General features: G+C 39.4%; 1 protein-coding gene across 7 annotated transcripts in view; it reads right to left on the bottom strand.

Moving 5' to 3' along the window:
- rxraa (retinoid X receptor, alpha a) overlaps window positions 1-16,548 on the bottom strand; it is an 84,795-nt gene that overhangs the window by 8,800 nt on the left and 59,447 nt on the right. For 2 of the 7 annotated variants that reach the window (XM_079486293.1, XM_079486297.1), the window contains exons 4-6: window positions 7,632-7,792; window positions 7,235-7,414; window positions 3,163-3,347 (exon numbers count right to left, since the gene is read on the bottom strand). In XM_079486293.1, the coding sequence (XP_079342419.1) occupies window positions 3,163-3,347; window positions 7,235-7,414; window positions 7,632-7,792 (526 nt within the window). Of the gene's footprint in view, window positions 1-3,162; window positions 3,348-7,234; window positions 7,415-7,631; window positions 7,793-11,411; window positions 11,516-16,548 lie in introns of those variants that run through there. The other 5 variants (XM_079486298.1, XM_079486299.1, XM_079486294.1 and 2 more) reach the window with 5 other exon arrangements.

Below are 16,548 nucleotides of genomic sequence, written 5' to 3'. Positions count from 1 at the left end.
CTTCCTTTCCCCTTTCCAAATGTACAAAAAATAGCAAAACCCTTTTTCAACAGGTGGACATTAGTAAATGACTACAGGTGCCAGATGGCTCATCCATGATTTCTGCATTCAAACACGAGAACTCCCCACAGAGAAAGCAATGGATGTTTCCTCTTAATGGTCCCACAGTACTGATGTGCCCGTTTGATCGACAACAACAGAAGATCAAATGCAAACATTGGAGACAGCATTCTGTCAGCCAGACTAAAAGAGCCATCTCTCAACTGCTGATGACTCTTCATACGTGAAGAATTCAAACGCAGCTTATGAATATTTCTGATCTGACTGGGGACACGCCGGCGATTCACCTCAGTGCAACGGTTTCTGCTACAAATATGTAAACAAATAGATAATTAATTCACAAAACAACAATCTGAAGTAAAGCGAAGACGCCTCCACTGGCGCTCTTCAGAACAATACAACTCCCACAGTTCTGGTTAAACACAAGAAAACTCATGAATGATGGAAGCTACCTCAGCTCTGTTGACACTGACCTCATTTACTTCAAAACAACATACTAAACTAACCAAATCGGAAAAATAACAAAGACGGAAGGTCAACGCTGATATCGTTCATCAAATGATAAGGAACAGCAATACTATCGGTCTCATATCCCGATGATGTTGGGTATGCTTTCTGCATTTTAAAGAGCTGATTCAGTTCATAGTCGTTTATTATTGTTAAGTATGTCTGTTCTCCAGATTCAAGTAAATCTAAGCAGTGTGAGATTACATATTGTCAAGATTTTGACTTTGAATACACCGTACCAAATCAGTCCCAAAGATTGAAAGCACTACCGAATACAGCTGACCTGTGACGTGGTGAAGGCACTAGCCTCGGGCAGTGGGTGATGATGACTTTTTCAGATTCGAGGAGACATTTTGATAACGTTCTCTTCATGACCATCACAAAACACAAGCTGATTTTGTTGCAGCTGAATGGAAAGCATTCAGTCTGCATTATTCACTGCAGATCCTGGTTCTGGGCTCTCGCAGAAACGCCGTTCTTGCATATTGCGTTATGAAATTTTTATCACTCCAGGAGGAGAGATGAGAGACGTTTCAATTTTTCATAGTCTGCTTAAACTATATTATTGTTGCGTGACAACAGAGGCGAAAAAAGCCGTCTGCATTCTGCAGCTGCGCAGGATAATAAGCAAGACGTCTGCAAGAAACATACCTTGTTCAAAAACGCATCATAATAAAAAAAACACTATTTAATTCAAAATAATTCCTCTTAAATTGTTAAAAATAAATAATACCTTAAAAAAATAATGTGCATTTTAAATATAAAAACCTCACTGCCAGCCGAACAGTAGACCAATATGTGGCCCACTCATAACCGAATTAAACGACACATAACAAATGCTTTTTAATAAACTGTGATGTCATCTGAACTAAACAAATGAGAAAACGATAAGAGTGACTATAGGTGTTTGGTCGAATGACAAACATACGTATATACACATAAGAAGAGAACCAAAAAGATGAAGAAAAATGAAAAAAAAAAAACAGAGAGAAGCGTGACTGTGTTCTCCTCGCCCTTTCATTTCTAACTGGAGGCATGTTACTAACGCCTGTTAAACTCCAGCTAAACACACTTTATTCAGCTTGGCCGGACCCCAGCCATTAAGCAGCATTGGCGGTCCATTCATGTGCTACACGCTAGAGCCAGGGTCCTCTGATTCATTAGTTCACAGGGCAGCGGCTTCCAAAAGAGCAGGACAGGAGGGGAGGTCCCAGGACAGCGGGAGGAGCGAGGACCTGAAGAGGAAAGCAGAGCGGAGCGGGGGATGCCGCATAGGGAACACATTCCTGGAAAATGTCTCTCTGCTGTCTAACTCTCGACTGCATCATTGTTTTCTTTCATATCGCTTATTAAACTGTCAGCGTAAAATGGAGACTATCAAAATAGCTGTTGAGGCATAAAGAGAGAATTGGTGTGTGAATACACAACGTCACGGTCTTCGCAAGCGAGCTACTGCAAAGGTCAAATGTAATATCGCTTAACACCGTGATGCGAATGAGCTCGATTTTAAAGCATTTCGTATTTAATACGGAGACACGTGACTGATGTAATCAAATAAAATATTATTGTATTAATTAATTTATGAAATAAAAATAAAAAATATATATAAGTTATTAGAAAACAACATTCATATCAAAGTGGCAAAATAACTTCAATAAAAAATACGGGCTGTTAAATTAAATCTAAACTTTCCAAATTAATAAATAAAAATGGAATGATAAAAAACTGTTAAATTACAGTATATATAAATATATACATATTATATATGTATATTTTATGCATTATTACTCTTTATTAATATGCAAAAATATGAATATGGATGAACCTTTATAAATAATTTAAAAACAACATATCTTAATATAAATATACAGCACTATAACCTTGGTTGACCCCAGCTCTCAAGCCCCCTGCTGGATATAAAAGATGACACACCCCACACAGTCGATGATGGCGAACCAGAGCCTGACTGAGTGCTTTCCAGTGTAAGACCTGGCAGCTAGTCCCTCCAGACGGCCTGCGTGTTCTCCCCCATCTCGCTACCCTTCCCCGAATGTCGCTCCTCTGTTCCCACACATCTTCATCTTCCTGAAATAACTCCCCATTTACTCACATAACAGCTCCCTTCACTTCCAGAACATTTTCGCTTCGCTAAAGAAGAGTCCCACAAGACGCGCACTCAACCGCCCAGCTTCTCTCCCTCTCTCATTCTCTATTCCCCTGTACTACTACTCTTCTCATATCTCCACCACCACCCAATTTCATTTCTGCACTACAAATGATACCAATATTTCTAAGGATATGACAGAGAGAAAAACTGAGAAAGAAAGCTCTCCTCAGAGGCTGACATCAGGCAGGGACTTCCTGGGAACTGTCGAAGCATTTCGTTATTTAAACAATGCTGGAAAGTGAGACCAATGATCATTTCAGCGGAGGAAAACTTGAGAAACGTCACGGCTCTCAGGTAAAGCTATTCAAGAACGTCACCTTGCTATGCTCTTCTCAATGAATGATAAAGAAACACTGTTGAAACATTTGCTTACTACAGCGTTAACTTAAAGGTATCAGTGGGCACAAAGAGGAAGTGATGTCACTTACTGAGTTTGAAGGCATGGCCAAGTTGGTTTCAATGTACGTCTCTGTTTTGGGCTCCACTGCGAGCTCGGCCTCCAGGATCTTCTCTACGGGCATGTCCTCATTCACGCTGCTGGTGGACTCCACCTCATTCTCATTACGATCTCTGGCTCGCTGGCGCTCCTCCTGGACGGCTGTGTGTAACAAAACTAGTCACGGTCACTACATCTGTTAGCACATCAAATGGTCAACACACATACAGTCAAGTCATGTCCAATGTAATTGACATTTAATTAAAGAGGATTTAAAAATGGCTGCATGTTGCATGGTTGTAAACTGATGTTCAGCTATTTAAAAATAATTCAAGGGGGCGTGGCAAAAAGTGGCTGAACAAATATTAATAGCTGATTTTAGTTCAATGTTTGCTTTCTTCCTGTTTGCCTTCTTTTTAAAATGCATTTTTTTGTTTGTTTGAATAAAAACTACATTCCCTGAAACTCTATCGTTTACCTTTCTGCCGAAGATTTTTGGTGAATAAATACCTTAAAACGTTATTGTTTTGTCAATTTTGACGATCTTTCCTATTCATTCAAATATTTTATGCATTAAAATGTTGCATAATTGTGATCGGAGTGTAAACCGACTTCTCAGCTTTGAAAAGAATTTAAGGGAGCGTGACAAAAGAGGATTAAAAATAACGAAAATGTTGCTTTATTTCCTACTTTTTAAACTCGATTTGTTGTATATTAGAATAAAAACTACACTCCTGATACACTGTAGTAAAATTTTTACGAATACATATCCTAAAATATATTGTTTTGACTGTTCAGCTCATATTTTGAAGCTTTAATCAAATATTGTACAAATATTTTCTACTGAACATCATCTTTGGCCACTAATGCACGCACTCCAGAACTACAACACAACTTAGTAATACAACTTTAAGACAGTAAGCAAGAACATTTGATCGCTGTCCTTCCGGATGTCCAAATAATCGCTGTCCAAAAACACTACTATTTAAATTATTAAAAACTGTGTTGCCAAAGTTTTTTAATACTTTTATTGGTTAAATATTGTCAAAACCCAATGATAAAAACAAAGCGTGACTAATAATGATGATTTATGAAGGAAGTCTGCAAACACTTTTCTCACTAATGATTTTTTTAAGGCATGCTGAAGCGTATCCTTTATAACACAGCTTACCTTTGACTCACGCTAACAAAGCGGAGTTTACAGTTCCCTGGATTTCCAACTTTGTTGCATGACAAAATTGTGTAACCTGTTTCTTGTCTCTGAGGTTTCAAACAGGCCTTAACAGATCAGACATTTGATCGTCTCAGGGAACAGGAAGTGGTAATAGTGCTGAACAGTCCCTCATTCTCACTGAGGCCCAGGCAGTATTAACCACACTCCAAGCCCCTGCGGTTAAAGCACAGTTCATCCGAAATACTCCAAACCCGGTCCCTATTCACACACACGCTCACTTTCTCCTTTACCAAACCTCTCACTGTTTCCTCGATGGTAAATAACAGAGGTGCAGTGGTGGGGGTGTGGGGAAGCTGCTTTACGGAAAGTGATGTCTGGTGTCTGGAGGTCAGCCCAAGGGTAAAATACTTCTCCAGGAGTCAGACAGAGGTGAGAGAGGCTGAAATCACGTTAGGTTTATTTTCCCCGGAGAGGAGACGAGCATAAATTCTTTTAATCCCGTTTTTCTGCAGATTCGTTTAGCGAATTTTGGGGCGAGAGCGGCCCCGTTCTCTGCTGCCTCGGGGAACAACGGGAGCTTATGGGACAAGCAATGATCACATCCTTAAAAAGAAGCGATCGGGACCATGATGATAGAAATAATAGAAGGCGAGAGGTCACGCTGAGGTCATACAAAATGAGTGTGTGAACCAAAAGACGTCATGTGTACGGATCAAGTCATTCTTCGTTCTGTTTCTCTCTCCCGTATGAACTGTAGATTTGTATATTAGCTATGCAATGAATCTATCATTATCATAATATATCATTTATATCGCTGACCTTGTGTGATCAAAGACAGCTGTGATTGGTTGCACAGACATCGAAATGAATATGATAAATTAATTACTGAATGAATGCATAACTTGGAATAAGAATTTAAAGGAATAGTTCGCCTTCAGAATGAAAATGGTGTCGTTATTTACACGCCTCTCTTCATTTCAAACCTGTATGACTTTCTCTCTTCTGCAGAACACAAAATAAGATCTTTTGAAAAATGTTGGTGACAGAAATATCTTCTTTTTGTGTTTTGCAGAAGAATGAAAGTCATACAGGTTTGAAATGACAACACGGTTGGCAAATGATGACGGATTTGTGGCTGAACTATCCCTTTAATTTGTATTTTCTTCATTTTGTACCACACGCCTCTTATTTTCCTGGTTTAAGCATTATACCGTACCAATGTGCCCTTTGGACGTCAGTATTGGCCATTGTACGCTTGCAGAATTGAATAGCATAAGGAGCTGCAGCTTTTGAATTCACTGAACTGTAAATCTACTGACCAAACAGCCACCAGCACAAATCCTCACATCCACACGATCATGTGTGTGTATGTGCAGAGATGGGTTCACTGGTTCAAACTGATGCCTTCAAAGCAAAACACAGCTCTCCACAGAGCACACGCTTCAAAAACAACACAGATACACTGATACCCCATTCATATCTCTGACTGAGGGCCAAAATAGTTGCTTAGAACAATATTTCACCAGCTGTGTGATACAGTGTCGTATTGGTGCACATTTTGTTTTCGAGGTGACAAATGTAAAGCATTAATGCCTCAGGTGCCAGCCTTCTATATTTTATATTTAAAAAATCAAATTTGAGAGAAAAGTATACACACTCCTGGTGTCCTCAATCCTGTTCTCTTCAATACATTACACTACCTGGAATCTGAAGTACAGTTCAGCGTTTCTAATACAGCGTGAACTCGTTGACTCACCATGACAGTGAAGATGTGACTCACAATCTCAGATTTTCTGAGGGAGGATTGTAGTAATGTGAACGTCTCTTCAGGAGTCACACAGAGGTGAGATTGTGTTTAACAGCAAGGGGACATGGAGTGCAGAAAACATCTCACCCTATGGTGAACGGCTTGGGTCAGTGGGTGCAAAGAACGCATGCCCACTGCAACCACAGTGAGGTCATTTATAATCAAGCCTTAATGCACTGCACTTAGTTTGGCGGGTAAATGCGGTTTACTAAGATGAACAGTTTTATTGGGAAACCATTCTTCATGTATTTTACCTTTGGCAATGTTCTACTGAAAATATGCATGCTGCGTTGCAGACATCTGTGCATTGTTAACATTTAACAAACATTTTTCTTAAGGCAGAGACTGTAAGATTTTTTTTATTTTAAAAACTGCGTAAACACACAAATTAATTATTTTTTAAAATGCGCTCGATTCAATATCTGTAAATCAAGCACTGAACATTAATTTAGATTAACGTTATAGCTTACTATTATCCATTAGATGTCACTTTTATTTTTACAACAGGTGGATGTTACAACAGGGAGCATATTGTTCATTCATTGCTTAACTAACATGCCGGACGCCGAATATAATATCACCTACACATAAAAGGCAGCGTTTCATATGACAGCCCCTCTTTATTTGCGATCGTTTTAACTTTCCTATTTTTACACATTTCCGAATGAAATGGAATTTCTAACGACAAAAATAGTGGGCTTGGCTTTTGTCATTCTCTGCGATTTGATTGGATGTATTTAAACAGTTTTGAAATGGAACTGGCAGCAGACTGACAGTTAAACGAGAGGAGTGCTCCACCCAAGCCGTCTAAAATACATCATTTAAGATGGATAGTCATTTAGATTATAATTTAAGATTATAAGGGGACATGAATTTTAAAAAGAGAATAACACACGTTGATAAAATATTTACAATACACGCTGCAATATTTCATGAAAAAATAGGCATTATAATTTTTTATTTCACTGGGACTTTAAAGTCATGCTCTTCTAAAGGATGCTCCTGCATTTAAAGCAACCTGTCTTATAAAGTTTCAGAGGAAAAGACAAAAGTATCCTCTGTCCTCAACTTCATGTGCTGTACCTTCTCTCTTCATTCCCATGGCCAGACACTTCTGATAACGGCAGTACTGGCAGCGGTTGCGCTGGCGTTTGTCGATCATGCAGTCCTTGCTGTCCCTGCAAGTGTAGGTCAGGTCCTTGCGCACGGTCCTTTTGAAGAAACCTTTGCATCCCTCACAGCTGTACACACCGTAGTGTTTACCTGCGGAGAGTACATGCCAACATTTAAATGCAAAACCAATGAAATATTCATTTTATTTAACTCCCTTGTTGAGTTAGAGACCAGGGCCCCATTCTTTGAATATATTTAACTTTATAGCAATGCCTGCATTTAAGAATATATACTGGCTTGTGTGAAGACCCAAATATTTACCAATGAGGCCCACATTACCCACCATTGAGTGCTAGTATGTCTGTACCTGAGGAGCGATCGCCGCAGATGGCACATATGTGTTTGGTGAGGGACAGGGGAGTTCCCAAAGGCTGCGCCGGCACCTTCATCATGCCGTTTAAACCCAGGGGCGGCTTGATATCTTCTGAGCTACTGACAGAGTTCATGGGCGAGTTCAACTGCAAAATCAACAATACACAAACACCAGGCATCATTCAAACACATGTCAAAATATCAAGCTCCGAAAAGCCAGATTTTATTGTAAATTCCCCCAAAAGACAGCCAAGCTATTGCGAACCAGGCTAACTTAGAAATTTCAGATTGATTTTGCTCTCTCTGGATCCCTCTCCACCAACCTCACACTGTAAGTACAAGCCAAAGATGCTGAATATGTCCCCAGCCTCATTTTTCATACCCGGCACCAGCAGTCCAAATGTTCCATGCTGGATGGGTGCCAATAAAATAAAGATAAGCTACGGTTTCTTTCTCTCCCAGCTAAAATGTGTCTCGTCTGGAAATGTATCTGTTCACGTTTGCAAATTTTTTAACCTGAGCAATAGAGTTAAATTCCCATGCGACGGTGGCTGAACAGTGATTTATGAATCAATGTGAGCAAAAGCTATTGTGTATTTATCCATCACATGAACTACTTCAAGGAAACGATGTAACAAGAATGCAACATTAATAATCACATTCAAACTATGAATGTAAAAAGTCTGTGTTTTTGTCACAATTACAAACATTATATCCATCACATGCTGTATGGGTTTAAAGGAAATGAATTGTTTCAGATGGACAAAAACTAAGTTCAGACAGAATGTTCAGACATTGTGCCTTTAGCAAGTGAGAAATTAAATGAAGTGTTGTGATAATGTGATAATGCTAACTGTGTTCCTACGTGCCTATAAACACAGTGCAATTTATTAATACAGCTCAACAGTATTGTATCACGGCCTGATAAAGGATTCAATGTTTTGGGGTATTAGGACACTGAGATCAGTGTTGACCAGCTGGTAAATCCTGGCAGCAGAAGTATAATGTGAGACTTGATTCGAGAAGGTTCTCACGCGCTGTCACACGGCTTAAACAGACGCGACTCTCCAACAGCATTTAAAGCATCTTGCATGAAGACTAAAAACTTTAAAAGGTCGTGCGAGGCGAGCGGTCACATGAGAGCATCTACGGCCCCGCTCACATGCTAGCGGTCCGACTAGTGGGCGGGGCCTGATAAAGACCCTATTTAGACTAAGAAAGCATGGTTTGTGTTTATGCGAGTGTGGGATCGACAAACTTGCTGGACTGTTGTGTACAGTCATGTAACCAGACAGTGGATACAGACAGATGACTGTAGCCCCCCTAAACAACACACAGCTCGAAGCCACAGTTAAATCAGGTCTGATGTCACTGATCACACAAATATTGTTGAGTCAGACATTATTTGTCCTTTTTATAAAAGTGTATGTAAGTTTGAAAATCAGAAAAATAGCATGTGGCATTGATTTATCTAATACATTATAATAAACTGAAATTGAAAAATGTTTCATGTTTCACCGTGTGTTGTATTGAGTCAGTGGTTGGTTTTCCACACGGCTCACAGAAGTACACGTCTCTATCATTCTATGTTTTAATACCGATACACACCCTGTAACATACTGCATCAGATTTGTTTGAATAGTTAACTAAAAACAGACTTGGTGACAGTTCACCCAAAAATGTATATTCTGTCATCACAAGAGAAAATATTTTGAAGAATGTTGGTAACCAAACAGCTGCGGTACCCATTGACTTTTATTGTATGTTTTCATTTCTATTCTATTGCATGGGCTGTCTATGTCTTGTGTCTAAAAAAGAAAATTTCTTCATTCTCTCCACTTTAATCCTCCTAGAAGCATGGCCTTGTAAACTAACGGTACCGTTTAGCAAGCTGACGAACTGTTTATATGCTCTCCTTGCGTGTACTGTAAGTCGCTTTTGATAAAAGAGTCGGCCAAATAAATAAATGTAAATGTGTAATGTATTTGCACAAAACCAATGCAAGTGAATGAGTGCCGTCGCTTTTCGCTTAACAACATTAATCTTCTTTTGTGTTCTGAGGAAGAAAGAAAGTCATACAGGTTTAAAGACAAGAGGGTAATTGATGACAGCATTTTCCTTTTTGAGTGAATTATCACTTTAAGATTACAATCTGCACCTTCTTGCAACCAACATGCTATTGAAAATGTTATTCCCAGTATTATTTACACGACACTGTCTGGATACCCTGACTGTCCTGACCACTTTTAAAAACAAAGTAGTGGCCATCGCTCACATAAACATGACACTAATTTAAGCTTGTGTGTTATGGAGATGTTGAAAGCATACTTTGCTTTCTATTTGTGAACTTTCTATTTTCAAAGCATAGCTGTTATTTTACATGTGTGCAATTCTGTCATTCCAAGACCACGTGCATGTCTTCACACATGCACGCACACACCCCCTTTGTGCACACATGCACGGTACTCTAATGACCATAACATGCCCGTAAAAGACAACTGCTTAGTCTAAACAGGCTTAAAAGAGCTGGACATAAACATGAGCAAAGAACGGCAAACAAAACCATATATTTTTTATACCATATCTTTGTACGTTTTTATCACGGCTGGGTAGAAAATATTCCTTCAATCTTCAATTCAACGTAACAATATCGATTCGGGAAATCCCTAAACGATTCTTAATGTGTGTGCTTTAGTTCAAGGATATCTGTATTTTGCTGAAGATGATGTCGCAATAACTCGTGCCGATACATTTAAAACAAAACAAATTCAAATATAAAGTGGGAGAGGCGGACAGGATCATGGCAGAAGCTCAGGGTAGCCAATGGACCCCAGTGCCGGCTAAATTAAAATCTGGTGTGTGGAAGCACTTTATGTTTAAAGGCAATGTTGTTTGCAAGTTGTACCAACACATCAAACCTACGAAACCACCTCTCGCTATATCTGCTTCATACGATTCCAGACGTTGCTTTTACTGCAAATTACAGTCAGATTCACCTCGAGCTAAGAAAATAATAATACGCTAAAGTAATTAATACTAATCTGGTGGTGGATGCATGCAGAAGACGCATCAAATTGGATTGCCCGAATCGATATTGTTTCGTTGAATCGAAGATCGACTAAAATCGAAGATCGACTAAAATCGAAGATCTACTAAAATCGAAGATCGACTAAAATCGAAGATCGACTAAAATCGAAGATCGACTAAAATCGAAGATATAGCATTTATACTTAAATGTGGATTCCATGCCTGCAAAACTAGCATTTTAATCAGCATTTTAATCTATGTACTGATAACTAATCCATATTGAATCGAATCGAAATCGAATTGAAACCATATAAATAAGAATCGAATCGCCAATTAGGTCGCAAAACCCAGCCCTAGTTTTCATCCATTATTACAATGATTAAGTTGTGCTCCTGTATTCCACTATGTCTGATCTATGATGTCAATAATGGCCATTGTCCTTAAGAAACACTGTCCAGAAAGTCCAGGCTGCAGGCTGCTATAATGACAAGACGCACCAGCCGTGAACAAGCTGAGAAAAAGAGGCGTGGCAGTAAATCACAAATGCAATACCTCATTCTGAGGCTGTCAGTTTATGACAAAGAAAACATTTTTGTTTCTGTCTCCAAGTTTCCCAAATGCCCTTAAACATGCTCATGTTACCCGCCCACAAATAGTCCCTCGCACGCAACACGTGCACACACATGCAAAAGCAGCTGTTTTGCCGGACAGACGCGCTAAAACCAGCCCATTTGTCTCAGTTTCATACCTTCTGTTCGTCTGTTTCACTGCAACTGGGAAAGTCTTGATTTTCTCTGTCTGAGGATCTCAGTGGGGCTATTTTCAACATGCAACCCAATCTGACAAAAGTCTCGCGGCATAGTGTGTGTGTGTTATGGAGGGATTAAAAGGTCTCAGTTCTGTGACTGTAAATAGAATAATCCTCTCGCCCTTACATGATCACACACTCTTCTTTGGGGGGTAGGGTGTCAGACGGGTGCCCCCCGTAAAAAGGGCATGACCAGTCAGCCTTGCTGTAACATTTACACTGTGTGTGTGTGTGTGTGTGGAGGGGGGTGAGGGGGATGCAAGCTGCTGATCTGACTGCTAGCAGGGGTCAGGAGATCATTCTGTGAGTCTGTTTTAGGATTGGATATTTAATTTAAAGGTACAGCTTCAATATTATATCTTTACAAAATTTAAGACGCACTATACAATAAGGTTGTATTGTGTGGAGTTCATTTGCAGAAACTCTCAACTCTGAAATATCATGTTTTCATGTTTTATTGTGCTGGTTAGCTGTATTTTCGTTGTTATTACTTAATCAACAGTAATCCATTTTTGAAAATGGGGTTATCTGTTTGTGCAAATGAATTCTTCCTACGTTAAAGGGCCAATGTTTTTGGGGGAGATCTATTGAGAGCAATGCATATAATATACATAACTATGTCTTCAGAGGTGTATAAAGACCTTACATAATGAGTTGTGTTTTTTCTTTCCTTAGAATGAGCGATTTCTATATACATACACCACGGGTCCCCTTACACAGAATCCACCATGTTGGTTCTACAGTAGCCCTAAAGGGACAAACTGCTCTCCAGAGCGCATTTCATAAATACGTGATCGGCCAACGTAGTGCTTCAAAATGGAGGGGTGGAGTGAACTGTTGGCAATTCGCAACCTCACCACTAGATGACGTTACATTTCATACAATGGACCTTAAACATTAGTTGCATTAGCTTACGTTTCCAACATTCATATTCAAATGGCGCAATAGCCAAACATTGATCAATAAAAAGTATGAATCGATCCTCTCCTATTCAAAATCTCAGAGAGTTTTTTCTCTGTGGACTCAAGGTTCAAAATCCCCCGTCTTCAGAAATAACACAGCGCTGTGTCCTGGAAGAAACTCAGTGTGTGCTCTCGGTTGAAGTACATTCAGGCTATACGTTATCCTTTGACATCTTTAACGTAGCACAGGGAGACATATATACATTACTCAATAATGGATACATTTGATGTGATACAAGTAAATGAATACTTGGCAGAGTGAAGTCGATGTACATCATTCCAAATATCGTTCTTTATATCACATAGACTAAGAACGTAAATCTGGGACCTTATGAGAGCTTAGCTGATCCTGCCAAGCCGAAAAACCATCTTCTCTAAAAAGGACACTTCAAAGGGTAACTGAAATCCTGCAGTGCCAACCTTTAACACACGTTCACTTCTCTCATTCTCAGACTGCAGTGAACTGAAACGCACTCATCCAAAATAAAAGTGCAAACAAGAAATATCATACATTTTGATGTGACCAAAGTTAAGTAACTTTGGTGTAGTTGTAGGCATAATGTGAATGCAAAATTAAACCGTTCTCAAATTAAAATGAATGTTACATATATTGGCTATTCAACTAAAAACTCTAAAGCAATTTATTGTTCAACACATGTGTAGAGATCACTATAGAAGAAAGAGTTTGTTTAAACCTTACACCCAAAGGCCATGTCCCCCTGTTGTCACAACAAACAACGGGATGGGATGCGTACATCACTGCATGGAAAAGCTTCACTGATAACAATGGCATTATCCTTCTCTCGAACCACTGCAGGGCACTGGGCCGATCCTCTCTCCCCGATAACCCCCTCGACATCTGACCTTCCGTCTTTCATGCCCATTACTCACCCTGAGTGTGACCGAATGAAGGGTGCTGTCAGTGTGCTGTGAGACGTAGTCGGCCCTGTCATCAGCAGTAAGACGGTCCTGTTTGCCTCTACATAAAACATTCATTTCGCAACGGTTTCTAATACATGTCAAAACTGTAATGTGTTGCTTTAAAATGAATATATACTTGTTTTCTTTGTAGTGTTCAAGATCTGCAAACAATAAATCTTTATTAAGAATGTATAATTAAATTGGTTTGTGTGATTTTGATCACTTTGTCCCATTTCAATCTTCTGCTAATAAATGTGCATACAAAATGTTTTGAACTTGGGAGAAATGTTAGCAACAGTTCAATTTTATATTTGACTTAAACACACCTTTAAATAGTAAGAAAAACTGACTATAATTGTGAAGTGGCCTCTTATATTTTCCTGAAGCTGTGTATTCAGTGTGTATATGGGACCCTGGACCACAAACCCATAATAAGTATAACCAAAAATACATCGTAGGGGTCACAATTATCGATTTTTCTTTAATGCCAAAAATCATTAAGAATTTTCGTAAATATCATATTTTGTAAATTTCCAACCTAACTATATCAAAAATGGCTGGAAACACGCCTACAAACGTCACCCGCTGCTACCAGCTCTTTGGGAATTACCCACTCAAATTTGGTATCTATGTAAAAACTTTTCGGGTTCATCTACTCTCCACAATGTCATTACAGCGATAAGCCCATAGACAGTGTTAAAACAAACCCTGTTTCTTCTTAGCAACGGCCTGCTACAGCACCTCTGATGGACAACCTTAAAGTCTTTTTTCTCAATATTTAGATTTTTGCACCATCAGATTCCCAATATTCAAATAGTTGTATCTTGGCCAAATATTGTCCTATCCTTACAAACCATACATCAATGAAAAGCGTATTTATTAAGATTTCAGATTATGTATAGATCTCATTTTCAATATGTATATGGCATTTCTGGAATTCTGACAGATATGCATCATTTAGGATTGATGATATTTATGTGTACACAGTCTCACATACACACACACGTAGTTTAACACATTCTTCAGAAACCTGTCCTTCACCACATGCATGTCAAAGAAGGATGATACATCTGCTTCCACAAAACCCTCTCCTACTCAAAACCCACACCTCTACATGAGAGAGGAACTGAAGCCAAATCACCACCATCCTCACAGCCAATGAAAGAGAGGAAGATCTTTTATCCGCTGTTCTGCTCTGTCTGGCTCCCGTGTCCCGCTGAACCATGCCTGATCTCTGTGCTTTGGTAGACAGTTCTGGGCCAAGACAGATTATGACCGAAGAGCCGTTTCCTCTGAAGAAATGTTGTATGGTGGAATAATTGCCTGGAGCAGAAACAGCTGTCAGGATGCAGCCCTCACTAATCTCTGACAGTGTGCTTAATCAGATCACTGAGGCTACTGTGTTTGCAACAATCGGCATGTGCTTGTATTGTTGAACCGCTACTGACACGTGGAGTTGGTCAAAGAATATGATTTGATTAGTATTTGTTACTGTTTATATGCATGCATCAAAAGCAGTCTGAGGATAGAGAACTTTAAAACCGGGGTCATGTGGCACTGCTGGTGGGAAACTGCTGTCAGAAATGACCGTTTCGCTGCCTATTATTGGACATTGCAATCAAATCGAAACAACCAACACTATAATGTCCTGGCAACCCCAGCAATTAAACCCAATTATATTGGCAACCCTTTAAAGTTCATTGCACCCCAGAAGACACCACAACACTTCCCTATGTTAGTTTAGAGGACAGGCGTTTTTATAAGAATCCCACTTCACAAAAGCAAAATACAAGCATTCAAAACCAACAATACGTGAAGAGCTCTGTCCTTGCGATCGTCTAATAACTCCTTTACAGGGCAGTCGTGGCATGATGGTTAGAGGGTTAGACTCGTGACCAGAAGGTTGCCGGTTTGATCCTCAGGGCCGGCGGGTAATGGCTGAGGTGCCCTTGAGCAAGGCACCATATCCCTACTTGCTCCCCGGGCGTTGCAGTGATAGCTGCCCACTCCGGGGTGTATGTGTGTTCACGACATAAGAAATATGAATGTGGCTTGTGTTTGAGCCTTTAGACCAGTTCAGTTCTGCTGTGCTGAATACAGTTCCAGATACATAAACTCAGGTTTGAATCATAAGGGCTGATTTCATGGCTTTTGTGCACGTTGGTACACACATGTATTGAAGGAATAGAGTTCACCCAAAATGGAATTAAACTGAATATTCTGTCATTTACTCACCCTCGAGTTGTTCGACATCTGTATGAAAGATATATGGAAGAACATTTGTAACCAAACAGTTCTGGAGCACCATTAACTACCATAGTAAGAACAAATAAACAGGTTTGGAACAACTTCAGGCTGAGTAAATGAGGGAAGTTGCACTTTTGGGTGAACTATTGCTTTAACAGAAGTCAAAAGAAGTGTTTCTGTTGATTAAATGACGTATATTTAATACCACAATAACTCTTTTAGTATGTGTCGGACTTTTATAAATCATATCTTTAATAGAAGCTAATCATTTTGGAGACCGAGCCATACTGCAAATGCATTGTAGTGCTAATACAAAACAATGTCAGATTTACGTTCATGACTTTAGTGGTGTTGCAAAGTCAAGCATTGTTTATTATATTTTAGGGATTTGGAAAGATGAAAGCTTTGATAGGGACCAGATTATCACAGAACATCTAGGTGGGCTACGCTGACTACAGCCAAAGTCCGTTTAGGGAAGTCGTGCCACTCGGCGGCCATGTTTGCAACACGCCTCCGGCGGTTATTGTGTAATTCAAACGACTTGAATGAGGAATACTGATATTTCTACAATCGCCGGCTAAAATCCCAATTAAACAGCATGTTTAAAAACAAAACTTAAAAATGAAACACTGTACCATAACAATTATGTCCTATGATCAAACTGCGTTAAAAACCTAATTTATAATGTTGCTGAGGATACTACCCATAGCTTCGCTAGGGCGTCCGTGTTGAGAATGTTGTTCCTCCCCATTCATTTCAATGGCATCTTGTTAATATTAATATCCATCCAAAACAAGCTAGCAACTTCCTAGCAATGCACTAAAAAGCCCATTACACTGTAGCACCTACATAGTAAAACACCAGTTGACCAACCAAAACGCCTGTTTTCCAAGTCTATAATATTTATAGACAAGCAACACTTCAGAAAATATAGATCATGTTTGTCC

Source organism: Barbatula barbatula, assembly GCF_947034865.1.
Source record: "Barbatula barbatula genome assembly, chromosome: 22".
Taxonomy (NCBI): domain Eukaryota; kingdom Metazoa; phylum Chordata; class Actinopteri; order Cypriniformes; family Nemacheilidae; genus Barbatula; species Barbatula barbatula.
Note: the sequence above shows the minus strand (reverse complement) of the source record. Positions and strands in the feature narration are given on the sequence as shown.